We start from the raw sequence: 16331 nt of genomic DNA, 5'->3' as shown, positions 1-16331 counted from the left end.
TCTCTCTTTCCCTGCCTGACACAAACATCAGCCTCAACCCCTACTCTCTCTTTCCCTGCCTGACACAAACATCAGCCTCAACCCCTACTCTTTCGCTTCCTTTCCCTGCCTGACACAAACATCAGCCTCAACCCCTACTCTCTCCTTCCCTGCCTGACACAAACATCAGCCTCAACCCCTACTCTCTCTTCCCTGCCTGACACAAACATCAGCCTCAACCCCTACTCTCTCTTTCCCTGCCTGACACAAACATCAGCCTCAACCCCTACTCTCTCTTTTCCCTGCCTGACACAAACATCAGCCTCAACCCCTACTCTTTTTCGCTCTTCCCTGCCTGACACAAACATCAGCCTCAACCCCTACTCTCTCTTTCCCTGCCTGACACAAACATCAGCCTCAACCCCTACTTCTCTCCTTCCCTGCCTGACACATCAGCCTCAACCCCTACTCTCTCCTTCCCTGCCTGACACATCAGCCTCAACCCCTACTCTCTCCTTCCCTGCCTGACACATCAGCCTCAACCCCTACTCTCTCTTTCCCTGCCTGACAAACATCAGCCTCAACCCCTACTCTCTCCTTCCCTGCCTGACACAAACATCAGCCTCAACCCCTACTCTCTCCTTCCCTGCCTGACACATCAGCCTCAACCCCTACTCTCTCCTTCCCTGCCTGACACAAACATCAGCCTCAACCCCTACTCTCTCCTTCCCTGCCTGACACAAACATCAGCCTCAACCCCTACTCTCTTTCCCTGCCTGACACAAACATCAGCCTCAACCCCTACTCTCTTTCCCTGCCTGACACATCAGCCTCAACCCCTACTCTCTTTCCCTGCCTGACACATCAGCCTCAACCCCTACTCTCTCCTTCCCTGCCTGACACATCAGCCTCAACCCCTACTCTCTCTTCCCTGCCTGACACATCAGCCTCAACCCCTACTCTCTCCTTCCCTGCCTGACTGAAACATCAGCCTCAACCCCTACTCTCTCCTTCCCTGCCTGACACAAACATCAGCCTCAACCCCTACTCTCTCCTTCCCTGCCTGACACAAACATCAGCCTCAACCCCTACTCTCTCCTTCCTGCCTGACACAAACATCAGCCTCAACCCCTACTCTCTCCTTCCCTGCCTGACACAAACATCAGCCTCAACCCCTACTCTCTCCTTCCCTGCCTGACACATCAGCCTCAACCCCTACTCTCTCCTTCCCTGCCTGACACAAACATCAGCCTCAACCCCTACTCTCTCTTCCCTGCCTGACACAAACATCAGCCTCAACCCCTACTCTCTTTTCCCTGCCTGACACAAACATCAGCCTCAACCCCTACTCTCTTTCCCTGCCTGACACAAACATCAGCCTCAACCCCTACTCTCTCCTTCCCTGCCTGACACAAACATCAGCCTCAACCCCTACTCTCTCTCCTTCCCTGCCTGACACAAACATCAGCCTCAACCCCTACTCTCTCTTTCCCTGCCTGACACAAACATCAGCCTCAACCCCTACTCTCTCGCTCTTCCCTGCCTGACACAAACATCAGCCTCAACCCCTACTCTCTTTCCCTGCCTGACACAAACATCAGCCTCAACCCCTACTCTCTCCTTCCCTGCCTGACACAAACATCAGCCTCAACCCCTACTCTCTTTTCCCTGCCTGACACAAACATCAGCCTCAACCCCTACTCTCTCTTCCCTGCCTGACACAAACATCAGCCTCAACCCCTACTCTTTCGCTCTTCTCCCTGCCTGACACAAACATCAGCCTCAACCCCTACTCTCTCTTCCCTGCCTGACACAAACATCAGCCTCAACCCCTACTCTCTCTTTCCCTGCCTGACACAAACATCAGCCTCAACCCCTACTCTCTCTTTCCCTGCCTGACACAAACATCAGCCTCAACCCCTACTCTCTTTTCCCTGCCTGACACAAACATCAGCCTCAACCCCTACTCTCTCTTCCCTGCCTGACACAAACATCAGCCTCAACCCCTACTCTCTCCTTCCCTGCCTGACACAAACATCAGCCTCAACCCCTACTCTCTTTCCCTGCCTGACACAAACATCAGCCTCAACCCCTACTCTCTCTTCCCTGCCTGACACAAACATCAGCCTCAACCCCTACTCTCTCCTTCCCTGCCTGACACAAACATCAGCCTCAACCCCTACTCTCTCTCTTCCCTGCCTGACACAAACATCAGCCTCAACCCATACTCTCTCTTTCCCTGCCTGACACAAACATCAGCCTCAACCCCTACTCTCTCGCTCTCTCTCCCTGCCTGACACAAACATCAGCCTCAACCCCTACTCTCTTTCCCTGCCTGACACAAACATCAGCCTCAACCCCTACTCTCTCCTTCCCTGCCTGACACAAACATCAGCCTCAACCCCTACTCTCTCTTTCCCTGCCTGACACAAACATCAGCCTCAACCCCTACTCTCTCTTTCCCTGCCTGACACAAACATCAGCCTCAACCCCTACTCTTTCTCTCTCTTTCCCTGCCTGACACAAACATCAGCCTCAACCCCTACTCTCTCTTTCCCTGCCTGACACAAACATCAGCCTCAACCCCTACTCTCTCTCTTTCCCTGCCTGACACAAACATCAGCCTCAACCCCTACTCTCTCTTTCCCTGCCTGACACAAACATCAGCCTCAACCCCTACTCTCTCTTTCCCTGCCTGACACAAACATCAGCCTCAACCCCTACTCTCTCTTTCCCTGCCTGACACAAACATCAGCCTCAACCCCTACTCTCTCTTTCCCTGCCTGACACAAACATCAGCCTCAACCCCTACTCTTTCGCTCTCTCTCTCCCTGCCTGACACAAACATCAGCCTCAACCCCTACACTTTCGCTCTCTCTCTCCCTGCCTGACACAAACATCAGCCTCAACCCTACTCTCTCTTTCCCTGCCTGACACAAACATCAGCCTCAACCCCTACTCTTTCGCTCTCTCCCCCTGCCTGACACAAACATCAGCCTCAACCCCTACTCTCTCTTTCCCTGCCTGACACAAACATCAGCCTCAACCCCTACTCTTTCTCTCTTCCCTGCCTGACACAAACATCAGCCTCAACCCCTACTCTTTCTCTCTCCCCTGCCTGACACAAACATCAGCCTCAACCCTACTCTCTCTTTCCCTGCCTGACACAAACATCAGCCTCAACCCCTACTCTTTCGCTCTCTCTCCCTGCCTGACACAAACATCAGCCTCAACCCCTACTCTCTCTTTCCCTGCCTGACACAAACATCAGCCTCAACCCCTACTCTCTCTTTCCCTGCCTGACACAAACATCAGCCTCAACCCCTACTCTTTCGCTCTCTCTCCCTGCCTGACACAAACATCAGCCTCAACCCCTACACTTTCGCTCTCTCTCCCTGCCTGACACAAACATCAGCCTCAACCCTACTCTCTCTTTCCCTGCCTGACACAAACATCAGCCTCAACCCCTACTATTTCGCTCTCTCTTTCCCTGCCTGACACAAACATCAGCCTCAACCCCTACTCTCTCTTTCCCTGCCTGACACAAACATCAGCCTCAACCCCTACTCTTTCGCTCTCTCTCTCCCTGCCTGACACAAACATCAGCCTCAACCCCTACACTTTCGCTCTCTCTCTCCCTGCCTGACACAAACATCAGCCTCAACCCTACTCTCTCTTTCCCTGCCTGACACAAACATCAGCCTCAACCCCTACTATTTCGCTCTCTCTCTCCCTGCCTGACACAAACATCAGCCTCAACCCCTACTCTTTCGCTCTCTCTCTCCCTGCCTGACACAAACATCAGCCTCAACCCCTACTCTCTCTTCCCTGCCTGACACAAACATCAGCCTCAACCCCTACTCTTTCGCTCTCTCTCTCTCCCTGCCTGACACAAACATCAGCCTCAACCCCTACTCTCTCTCTCCCTGCCTGACACAAACATCAGCCTCAACCCCTCTCTCTCTCCCTGCCTGACACAAACATCAGCCTCAACCCCTACTCTCTCTCTCCCTGCCTGACACAAACATCAGCCTCAACCCCTACTCTCTCGCTCTTTCCCTGCCTGACACAAACATCAGCCTCAACCCCTACTCTCTCTCTTCCCTGCCTGACACAAACATCAGCCTCAACCCCTACTCTCTCTTTTCCCTGCCTGACACAAACATCAGCCTCAACCCCTACTCTCTCTTTCCCTGCCTGACACAAACATCAGCCTCAACCCCTACTCTCTCTTTCCCTGCCTGACACAAACATCAGCCTCAACCCCCTACTCTCTCTTTCCCTGCCTGACACAAACATCAGCCTCAACCCCTACTCTCTCGCTCTCTCTCCCTGCCTGACACAAACATCAGCCTCAACCCCTACTCTCTCGCCTCAACCCCTCTCTCTCCCTGCCTGACACAAACATCAGCCTCAACCCCTACTCTCTCTCCTCTCCCTGCCTGACACAAACATCAGCCTCAACCCCTACTCTCTCGCTCTCCCTGCCTGACACAAACATCAGCCTCAACCCCTACTCTCTCTCCCTGCCTGACACAAACATCAGCCTCAACCCCTACTCTCTCTCTCCCTGCCTGACACAAACATCAGCCTCAACCCCTACTCTCTCTCTCCCTGCCTGACACAAACATCAGCCTCAACCCCTACTCTCTCTCTCCCTGCCTGACACAAACATCAGCCTCAACCCCTACTCTCTCTCTCCCTGCCTGACACAAACATCAGCCTCAACCCCTACTCTCTCGCTCTCTCTCCCTGCCTGACACAAACATCAGCCTCAACCCCTACTCTCTCTCTCCCTGCCTGACACAAACATCAGCCTCAACCCCTACTCTCTCTCTCCCTGCCTGACACAAACATCAGCCTCAACCCCTACTCTCTCTCTCCCTGCCTGACACAAACATCAGCCTCAACCCCTACTCTCTCTCTCCCTGCCTGACACAAACATCAGCCTCAACCCCTACTCTCTCTCTCTCCCTGCCTGACACAAACATCAGCCTCAACCCCTACTCTCTCTCTCCCTGCCTGACACAAACATCAGCCTCAACCCCTACTCTCTCTTTCCCTGCCTGACACAAACATCAGCCTCAACCCTACTCTCTCTCTCCCTGCCTGACACAAACATCAGCCTCAACCCCTACTCTCTCTCTCCCTGCCTGACACAAACATCAGCCTCAACCCCTACTCTCTCTCCCCTGCCTGACACAAACATCAGCCTCAACCCCTACTCTCTCTCTCCCTGCCTGACACAAACATCAGCCTCAACCCCTACTCTTTCTCTTTCCCTGCCTGACACAAACATCAGCCTCAACCCCTACTCTCTCCCTGCCTGCCTGACACAAACATCAGCCTCAACCCCTACTCTCTCTTTCCCTGCCTGACACAAACATCAGCCTCAACCCCTACTCTCTCTTTCCCTGCCTGACACAAACATCAGCCTCAACCCCTACTCTCTCTCTCCCTGCCTGACACAAACATCAGCCTCAACCCCTACTCTCTCTCTCCTGCCTGACACAAACATCAGCCTCAACCCCTACTCTCTCTCTCCCTGCCTGACACAAACATCAGCCTCAACCCCTACTCTCTCTCTTTCCCTGCCTGACACAAACATCAGCCTCAACCCCTACTCTCTCGCTCTCTCTCCTGCCTGACACAAACATCAGCCTCAACCCCTCCTGACACAAACATCTCTCCCTGCCTGACACAAACATCAGCCTCAACCCCTACTCTCTCTTCCCTGCCTGACACAAACATCAGCCTCAACCCCTACTCTCTCTCTCCCTGCCTGACACAAACATCAGCCTCAACCCCTACTCTCTCTCTCTCCTGCCTGACACAAACATCAGCCTCAACCCCTACTCTCTCTCCCCTGCCTGACACAAACATCAGCCTCAACCCCTACTCTCTCTCTCCCTGCCTGACACAAACATCAGCCTCAACCCCTACTCTCTCTCTCCCTGCCTGACACAAACATCAGCCTCAACCCCTACTCTCTCTCTCCCTGCCTGACACAAACATCAGCCTCAACCCCTACTCTCTCTCCCTGCCTGACACAAACATCAGCCTCAACCCCTACTCTCTCTCTCCCTGCCTGACACAAACATCAGCCTCAACCCCTACTCTCTCTCCCTGCCTGACACAAACATCAGCCTCAACCCCTACTCTCTCTCTCCCTGCCTGACACAAACATCAGCCTCAACCCCTACTCTCTCTCTCCCTGCCTGACACAAACATCAGCCTCAACCCCTACTCTCTCTCTCCCTGCCTGACACAAACATCAGCCTCAACCCCTACTCTCTCTCTCCCTGCCTGACACAAACATCAGCCTCAACCCCTACTCTCTCTCTCCCTGCCTGACACAAACATCAGCCTCAACCCCTACTCTCTCTTTCCCTGCCTGACACAAACATCAGCCTCAACCCCTACTCTCTCTTTCCCTGCCTGACACAAACATCAGCCTCAACCCCTACTCTCTTTCTCCCTGCCTGACACAAACATCAGCCTCAACCCCTACTCTTTCCCTGCCTGACACAAACATCAGCCTCAACCCCTACTCCTTTCTGCCTGACACAAACATCAGCCTCAACCCCTACTCTCTCTTTCCCTGCCTGACACAAACATCAGCCTCAACCCCTACTCTCTCAGCCTCTTTCTCCCTGCCTGACACAAACATCAGCCTCAACCCCTACTCTCTCTCTCCCTGCCTGACACAAACATCAGCCTCAACCCCTACTCTCTCTCTCCCTGCCTAACACAAACATCAGCCTCAACCCCTACTCTCTCTTTCCCTGCCTGACACAAACATCAGCCTCAACCCCTAGCCACAGCCTCTTGGGTATTGGTCTAGTGTTCTTTCCGTGTGTGTGTGTGCTTTCATAGATAGTAGAGCAGAGAAACCCACCCCAATCTGAACTGTGATATGCACAGTTTCACAGACACTGACAATCTGTCGCTCTCCATCCCTCCCGTCCTTCAGGGGGCAGTAGAGAGGGAGGTGGACCCAGAGGATGACCCTAATAACCAGGGGGAGGATGAGTTTGATGTGGCAGAGGAGCAGCATCTTCAGCACAGGGAGGAAGAGGAGGCAGACATACATCTCAACCCCAATCACCCAGCCATAGATGAGGAACTGGTGGTGAGAAGAGGAGGGAGGGAGGGAGGGAGGGAGGGAGGAGAGAAGAGGGAAAGGAAGTAAGGAGACAACAGAAGTAGTCAGAGATATACCAGGATGACAAACTTAGGCTCTGATACAAGCAACAGGTAAAAGTTGTTTAGGTGACTGCCATGGTAACAGTTGTCATGGTTTCTGTGTTTGCAGATGGCGGTAAACCCCGACCAGCAGGAAGACAACCTGGATGACCAGTATCCGGAGGAGGACGAGGTACACACACACACACACACACACACACACACACACACACACACACGCACACGCAGAGGTTCAAACAGGGGGAGGAAGAAGAAACGGTCTGATGGTGGTTAACCCTGTTAGGTGCAGGAGGATTTGGCCAGGGGGCAGAAGAGGGAGGAGGAGGAGGAGCCATACAACGAGGAGAAAGGAGAACACGTGAGTCTAGGAACACTATGGAATATTGTACGTGGAACCTTGAATGAGAAAACAGCCGTGGGTTTGTCCCAGAGCAGGGACCTATAGATAAACCTTCACTCTCTCAGCATAGTCCCAGAGCAGGGACCTATAGATAAACCTTCACTCTCTCAGCATAGTCCCAGAGCAGGGACCTATAGATAAACCTTCACTCTCTCAGCATAGTCCCAGAGCAGGGACCTATAGATAAACCTTCACTCCCTCAGCATAGTCCCAGAGCAGGGACCTATAGATAAACCTTCACTCTCTCAGCATAGTCCCAGAGCAGGGACCTATAGATAAACCTTCACTCTCTCAGCATAGTCCCAGAGCAGGGACCTATAGATAAACCTTCACTCTCTCAGCATAGTCCCAGAGCAGGGACCTATAGATAAACCTTCACTCTCTCAGCATAGTCCCAGAGCAGGGACCTATAGATAAACCTTCACTCTCTCAGCATAGTCCCAGAGCAGGGACCTATAGATAAACCTTCAGACTCTTTCAGCATAGTCGTGTGTTGGTTGGGTGTGTGCACATGCCCCATGTCTAGTTACCCCCCCGTGTGTGTACTCCATTCACCCATCTAAACACTAGTGAATGATCTGACACTGCTCCAACATGGTCAGTCTGTCACCGTTCCACCACAATGTTCTAGAATGATCCGCCTGTTTTCCTGGTTCTCACCTTGCTGCTCTAGACTGTTAGGTCAGTGGCAGGTCCTAGAGTTATGTATCAGGCTGCTCTAGACTGTTAGGTCAGTGGCAGGTCCTAGAGTTGTGTATATGTATCAGGCTGCTCTAGACTGTTAGGTCAGTGGCAGGTCCTAGAGTTATGTATATGTATCAGGCTGCTCTAGACTGTTAGGTCAGTGGCAGGTCCTAGAGTTATGTATATGTATCAGGCTGCTCTAGACTGTTAGGTCAGTAGCAGGTCCTAGAGTTATGTATATGTATCAGGCTGCTCTAGACTGTTAGGTCAGTGGCAGGTCCTAGAGTTATGTATATGTATCAGGCTGCTCTAGACTGTTAGGTCAGTAGCAGGTCCTAGAGTTATGTATATGTATCAGGCTGCTCTAGACTGTTAGGTCAGTGGCAGGTCCTAGAGTTATGTATATGTATCAGGCTGCTCTAGACTGTTAGGTCAGTAGCAGGTCCTAGAGTTATGTATATGTATCAGGCTGCTCTAGACTGTTAGGTCAGTAGCAGGTCCTAGAGTTATGTATATGTATCAGGCTGCTCTAGACTGTTAGGTCAGTAGCAGGTCCTAGAGTTATGTATATGTATCAGGCTGCTCTAGACTGTTAGGTCAGTGGCAGGTCCTAGAGTTATGTATATGTATCAGGCTGCTCTAGACTGTTAGGTCAGTGGCAGGTCCTAGAGTTATGTATATGTATCAGGCTGCTCTAGACTGTTAGGTCAGTGGCAGGTCCTAGAGTTATGTATATGTATCAGGCTGCTCTAGACTGTTAGGTCAGTGGCAGGTCCTAGAGTTATGTATATGTATCAGGCTGCTCTAGACTGTTAGGTCAGTGGCAGGTCCTAGAGTTATGTATCAGGCTGCTCTAGACTGTTAGGTCAGTGGCAGGTCCTAGAGTTATGTATATGTATCAGGCTGCTCTAGACTGTTAGGTCAGTGGCAGGTCCTAGAGTTATGTATCAGGCTGCTCTAGACTGTTAGGTCAGTGGCAGGTCCTAGAGTTATGTATCAGGCTGCTCTAGACTGTTAGGTCAGTGGCAGGTCCTAGAGTTATGTATATGTATCAGGCTGCTCTAGACTGTTAGGTCAGTGGCAGGTCCTAGAGTTATGTATCAGGCTGCTCTAGACTGTTAGGTCAGTGGCAGGTCCTAGAGTTATGTATATGTATCAGGCTGCTCTAGACTGTTAGGTCAGTGGCAGGTCCTAGAGTTATGTATATGCATCAGGCTGCTCTAGACTGTTAGGTCAGTGGCAGGTCCTAGAGTTATGTATATGTATCAGGCTGCTCTAGACTGTTAGGTCAGTAGCAGGTCCTAGAGTTATGTATATGTATCAGGCTGCTCTAGACTGTTAGGTCAGTGGCAGGTCCTAGAGTTATGTATATGTATCAGGCTGCTCTAGACTGTTAGGTCAGTGGCAGGTCCTAGAGTTATGTATATGTATCAGGCTGCTCTAGACTGTTAGGTCAGTAGCAGGTCCTAGAGTTATGTATATGTATCAGGCTGCTCTAGACTGTTAGGTCAGTGGCAGGTCCTAGAGTTATGTATATGTATCAGGCTGCTCTAGACTGTTAGGTCAGTAGCAGGTCCTAGAGTTATGTATATGTATCAGGCTGCTCTAGACTGTTAGGTCAGTGGCAGGTCCTAGAGTTATGTATATGTATCAGGCTGCTCTAGACTGTTAGGTCAGTGGCAGGTCCTAGAGTTATGTATATGTATCAGGCTGCTCTAGACTGTTAGGTCAGTAGCAGGTCCTAGAGTTATGTATATGTATCAGGCTGCTCTAGACTGTTAGGTCAGTGGCAGGTCCTAGAGTTATGTATATGTATCAGGCTGCTCTAGACTGTTAGGTCAGTGGCAGGTCCTAGAGTTATGTATATGTATCAGGCTGCTCTAGACTGTTAGGTCAGTGGCAGGTCCTAGAGTTATGTATATGTATCAGGCTGCTCTAGACTGTTAGGTCAGTGGCAGGTCCTAGAGTTATGTATATGTGTCAGGCTGCTCTAGACTGTTAGGTCAGTAGCAGGTCCTAGAGTTATGTATATGTATCAGGCTGCTCTAGACTGTTAGGTCAGTGGCAGGTCCTAGAGTTATGTATATGTATCAGGCTGCTCTAGACTGTTAGGTCAGTGGCAGGTCCTAGAGTTATGTATATGTATCAGGCTGCTCTAGACTGTTAGGTCAGTAGCAGGTCCTAGAGTTATGTATATGTATCAGGCTGCTCTAGACTGTTAGGTCAGTGGCAGGTCCTAGAGTTATGTATCAGGCTGCTCTAGACTGTTAGGTCAGTGGCAGGTCCTAGAGTTATGTATATGTATCAGGCTGCTCTAGACTGTTAGGTCAGTGGCAGGTCCTAGAGTTATGTATCAGGCTGCTCTAGACTGTTAGGTCAGTGGCAGGTCCTAGAGTTATGTATATGTATCAGGCTGCTCTAGACTGTTAGGTCAGTGGCAGGTCCTAGAGTTATGTATATGTATCAGGCTGCTCTAGACTGTTAGGTCAGTGGCAGGTCCTAGAGTTATGTATATGTATCAGGCTGCTCTAGACTGTTAGGTCAGTGGCAGGTCCTAGAGTTATGTATATGTATCAGGCTGCTCTAGACTGTTAGGTCAGTAGCAGGTCCTAGAGTTATGTATATGTATCAGGCTGCTCTAGACTGTTAGGTCAGTGGCAGGTCCTAGAGTTATGTATATGTATCAGGCTGCTCTAGACTGTTAGGTCAGTGGCAGGTCCTAGAGTTATGTATATGTATCAGGCTGCTCTAGACTGTTAGGTCAGTAGCAGGTCCTAGAGTTATGTATATGTATCAGGCTGCTCTAGACTGTTAGGTCAGTAGCAGGTCCTAGAGTTATGTATATGTATCAGGCTGCTCTAGACTGTTAGGTCAGTAGCAGGTCCTAGAGTTATGTATATGTATCAGGCTGCTCTAGACTGTTAGGTCAGTGGCAGGTCCTAGAGTTATGTATATGTATCAGGCTGCTCTAGACTGTTAGGTCAGTGGCAGGTCCTAGAGTTATGTATATGTATCAGGCTGCTCTAGACTGTTAGGTCAGTGGCAGGTCCTAGAGTTATGTATATGTATCAGGCTGCTCTAGACTGTTAGGTCAGTGGCAGGTCCTAGAGTTATGTATATGTATCAGGCTGCTCTAGACTGTTAGGTCAGTGGCAGGTCCTATAGTTATGTATATGTATCAGGCTGCTCTAGACTGTTAGGTCAGTAGCAGGTCCTAGAGTTATGTATATGTATCAGGCTGCTCTAGACTGTTAGGTCAGTAGCAGGTCCTAGAGTTATGTATATGTATCAGGCTGCTCTAGACTGTTAGGTCAGTAGCAGGTCCTAGAGTTATGTATATGTATCAGGCTGCTCTAGACTGTTAGGTCAGTGGCAGGTCCTAGAGTTATGTATATGTATCAGGCTGCTCTAGACTGTTAGGTCAGTGGCAGGTCCTAGAGTTATGTATATGTATCAGGCTGCTCTAGACTGTTAGGTCAGTGGCAGGTCCTAGAGTTATGTATATGTATCAGGCTGCTCTAGACTGTTAGGTCAGTGGCAGGTCCTAGAGTTATGTATATGTATCAGGCTGCTCTAGACTGTTAGGTCAGTAGCAGGTCCTAGAGTTATGTATATGTATCAGGCTGCTCTAGACTGTTAGGTCAGTGGCAGGTCCTAGAGTTATGTATATGTATCAGGCTGCTCTAGACTGTTAGGTCAGTAGCAGGTCCTAGAGTTATGTATATGTATCAGGCTGCTCTAGACTGTTAGGTCAGTGGCAGGTCCTAGAGTTATGTATATGTATCAGGCTGCTCTAGACTGTTAGGTCAGTGGCAGGTCCTAGAGTTATGTATATGTATCAGGCTGCTCTAGACTGTTAGGTCAGTGGCAGGTCCTAGAGTTATGTATATGTATCAGGCTGCTCTAGACTGTTAGGTCAGTAGCAGGTCCTAGAGTTATGTATATGTATCAGGCTGCTCTAGACTGTTAGGTCAGTAGCAGGTCCTAGAGTTATGTATATGTATCAGGCTGCTCTAGACTGTTAGGTCAGTGGCAGGTCCTAGAGTTATGTATATGTATCAGGCTGCTCTAGACTGTTAGGTCAGTAGCAGGTCCTAGAGTTATGTATATGTATCAGGCTGCTCTAGACTGTTAGGTCAGTAGCAGGTCCTAGAGTTATGTATATGTATCAGGCTGCTCTAGACTGTTAGGTCAGTAGCAGGTCCTAGAGTTATGTATATGTATCAGGCTGCTCTAGACTGTTAGGTCAGTGGCAGGTCCTAGAGTTATGTATATGTATCAGGCTGCTCTAGACTGTTAGGTCAGTGGCAGGTCCTAGAGTTATGTATATGTATCAGGCTGCTCTAGACTGTTAGGTCAGTAGCAGGTCCTAGAGTTATGTATATGTATCAGGCTGCTCTAGACTGTTAGGTCAGTGGCAGGTCCTAGAGTTATGTATATGTATCAGGCTGCTCTAGACTGTTAGGTCAGTGGCAGGTCCTAGAGTTATGTATATGTATCAGGCTGCTCTAGACTGTTAGGTCAGTGGCAGGTCCTAGAGTTATGTATATGTATCAGGCTGCTCTAGACTGTTAGGTCAGTAGCAGGTCCTAGAGTTATGTATATGTATCAGGCTGCTCTAGACTGTTAGGTCAGTGGCAGGTCCTAGAGTTATGTATATGTATCAGGCTGCTCTAGACTGTTAGGTCAGTGGCAGGTCCTAGAGTTATGTATATGTATCAGGCTGCTCTAGACTGTTAGGTCAGTGGCAGGTCCTAGAGTTATGTATATGTATCAGGCTGCTCTAGACTGTTAGGTCAGTGGCAGGTCCTAGAGTTATGTATATGTATCAGGCTGCTCTAGACTGTTAGGTCAGTGGCAGGTCCTAGAGTTATGTATCAGGCTGCTCTAGACTGTTAGGTCAGTGGCAGGTCCTAGAGTTATGTATATGTATCAGGCTGCACTAGACTGTTAGGTCAGTAGCAGGTCCTAGAGTTATGTATATGTGTCAGGCTGCTCTAGACTGTTAGGTCAGTGGCAGGTCCTAGAGTTATGTATATGTATCAGGCTGCTCTAGACTGTTAGGTCAGTGGCAGGTCCTAGAGTTATGTATATGTGTCAGGCTGCTCTAGACTGTTAGGTCAGTAGCAGGTCCTAGAGTTATGTATATGTGTCAGGCTGCTCTAGACTGTTAGGTCAGTAGCAGGTCCTAGAGTTATGTATATGTGTCAGGCTGCTCTAGACTGTTAGGTCAGTGGCAGGTCCTAGAGTTATGTATATGTATCAGGCTGCTCTAGACTGTTAGGTCAGTGGCAGGTCCTAGAGTTATGTATATGTGTCAGGCTGCTCTAGACTGTTAGGTCAGTGGCAGGTCCTAGAGTTATGTATCAGGCTGCTCTAGACTGTTAGGTCAGTGGCAGGTCCTAGAGTTATGTATATGTATCAGGCTGCTCTAGACTGTTAGGTCAGTGGCAGGTCCTAGAGTTATGTATATGTATCAGGCTGCTCTAGACTGTTAGGTCAGTGGCAGGTCCTAGAGTTATGTACATGTGTCAGGCTGCTCTAGACTGTTAGGTCAGTGGCAGGTCCTAGAGTTATGTATATGTATCAGGCTGCTCTAGACTGTTAGGTCAGTGGCAGGTCCTAGAGTTATGTATATGTGTCAGGCTGCTCTAGACTGTTAGGTCAGTGGCAGGTCCTAGAGTTATGTATATGTATCAGGCTGCTCTAGACTGTTAGGTCAGTGGCAGGTCCTAGAGTTATGTATATGTATCAGGCTGCTCTAGACTGTTAGGTCAGTGGCAGGTCCTAGAGTTATGTATATGTATCAGGCTGCTCTAGACTGTTAGGTCAGTAGCAGGTCCTAGAGTTATGTATATGTATCAGGCTGCTCTAGACTGTTAGGTCAGTAGCAGGTCCTAGAGTTATGTATATGTATCAGGCTGCTCTAGACTGTTAGGTCAGTGGCAGGTCCTAGAGTTATGTATATGTATCAGGCTGCTCTAGACTGTTAGGTCAGTAGCAGGTCCTAGAGTTATGTATATGTATCAGGCTGCTCTAGACTGTTAGGTCAGTAGCAGGTCCTAGAGTTATGTATATGTATCAGGCTGCTCTAGACTGTTAGGTCAGTAGCAGGTCCTAGAGTTATGTATATGTATCAGGCTGCTCTAGACTGTTAGGTCAGTGGCAGGTCCTAGAGTTATGTATATGTATCAGGCTGCTCTAGACTGTTAGGTCAGTGGCAGGTCCTAGAGTTATGTATATGTATCAGGCTGCTCTAGACTGTTAGGTCAGTAGCAGGTCCTAGAGTTATGTATATGTATCAGGCTGCTCTAGACTGTTAGGTCAGTGGCAGGTCCTAGAGTTATGTATATGTATCAGGCTGCTCTAGACTGTTAGGTCAGTGGCAGGTCCTAGAGTTATGTATATGTATCAGGCTGCTCTAGACTGTTAGGTCAGTGGCAGGTCCTAGAGTTATGTATATGTATCAGGCTGCTCTAGACTGTTAGGTCAGTAGCAGGTCCTAGAGTTATGTATATGTATCAGGCTGCTCTAGACTGTTAGGTCAGTGGCAGGTCCTAGAGTTGTGTATATGTATCAGGCTGCTCTAGACTGTTAGGTCAGTGGCAGGTCCTAGAGTTATGTATATGTATCAGGCTGCTCTAGACTGTTAGGTCAGTGGCAGGTCCTAGAGTTATGTATATGTATCAGGCTGCTCTAGACTGTTAGGTCAGTGGCAGGTCCTAGAGTTATGTATATGTATCAGGCTGCTCTAGACTGTTAGGTCAGTGGCAGGTCCTAGAGTTATGTATCAGGCTGCTCTAGACTGTTAGGTCAGTGGCAGGTCCTAGAGTTATGTATATGTATCAGGCTGCTCTAGACTGTTAGGTCAGTGGCAGGTCCTAGAGTTATGTATATGTGTCAGGCTGCTCTAGACTGTTAGGTCAGTGGCAGGTCCTAGAGTTATGTATATGTATCAGGCTGCTCTAGACTGTTAGGTCAGTGGCAGGTCCTAGAGTTATGTATATGTGTCAGGCTGCTCTAGACTGTTAGGTCAGTAGCAGGTCCTAGAGTTATGTATATGTGTCAGGCTGCTCTAGACTGTTAGGTCAGTAGCAGGTCCTAGAGTTATGTATATGTGTCAGGCTGCTCTAGACTGTTAGGTCAGTGGCAGGTCCTAGAGTTATGTATATGTATCAGGCTGCTCTAGACTGTTAGGTCAGTGGCAGGTCCTAGAGTTATGTATATGTGTCAGGCTGCTCTAGACTGTTAGGTCAGTGGCAGGTCCTAGAGTTATGTATCAGGCTGCTCTAGACTGTTAGGTCAGTGGCAGGTCCTAGAGTTATGTATATGTATCAGGCTGCTCTAGACTGTTAGGTCAGTGGCAGGTCCTAGAGTTATGTATATGTATCAGGCTGCTCTAGACTGTTAGGTCAGTGGCAGGTCCTAGAGTTATGTACATGTGTCAGGCTGCTCTAGACTGTTAGGTCAGTGGCAGGTCCTAGAGTTATGTATATGTATCAGGCTGCTCTAGACTGTTAGGTCAGTGGCAGGTCCTAGAGTTATGTATATGTGTCAGGCTGCTCTAGACTGTTAGGTCAGTGGCAGGTCCTAGAGTTATGTATATGTATCAGGCTGCTCTAGACTGTTAGGTCAGTGGCAGGTCCTAGAGTTATGTATATGTATCAGGCTGCTCTAGACTGTTAGGTCAGTGGCAGGTCCTAGAGTTATGTATATGTATCAGGCTGCTCTAGACTGTTAGGTCAGTAGCAGGTCCTAGAGTTATGTATATGTATCAGGCTGCTCTAGACTGTTAGGTCAGTAGCAGGTCCTAGAGTTATGTATATGTATCAGGCTGCTCTAGACTGTTAGGTCAGTGGCAGGTCCTAGAGTTATGTATATGTATCAGGCTGCTCTAGACTGTTAGGTCAGTGGCAGGTCCTAGAGTTATGTATATGTGTCAGGCTGCTCTAGACTGTTAGGTCAGTAGCAGGTCCTAGAGTTATGTATATGTATCAGGCTGCTCTAGACTGTTAGGTCAGTGGCAGGTCCTAGAGTTATGTATATGTATCAGGCTGCTCTA

At 49.3% G+C, this 16331-nt stretch overlaps 1 protein-coding gene across 4 annotated transcripts in view; it reads left to right on the top strand.

The window, feature by feature from the left end:
- Window positions 1-16331, top strand: part of LOC118394470 (Golgi integral membrane protein 4-like) — a 72639-nt gene that overhangs the window by 30087 nt on the left and 26221 nt on the right. For 3 of the 4 annotated variants that reach the window (XM_052468395.1, XM_052468392.1, XM_052468393.1), the window contains exons 13-15: window positions 6953-7111; window positions 7295-7357; window positions 7469-7543. In XM_052468395.1, coding sequence (XP_052324355.1) covers window positions 6953-7111; window positions 7295-7357; window positions 7469-7543 — 297 coding nt within the window. The remainder of the gene's footprint in view (window positions 1-6952; window positions 7112-7294; window positions 7358-7468; window positions 7544-16331) is intronic. The other variant, XM_052468396.1, reaches the window with a different exon arrangement.

This window comes from Oncorhynchus keta, chromosome 18 (assembly GCF_023373465.1).
Source record: "Oncorhynchus keta strain PuntledgeMale-10-30-2019 chromosome 18, Oket_V2, whole genome shotgun sequence".
Lineage (NCBI taxonomy): Eukaryota > Metazoa > Chordata > Actinopteri > Salmoniformes > Salmonidae > Oncorhynchus > Oncorhynchus keta.
The sequence above is the reverse complement of the archived record's forward strand: the minus strand, read 5'-3'. Positions and strand labels throughout refer to the sequence as shown.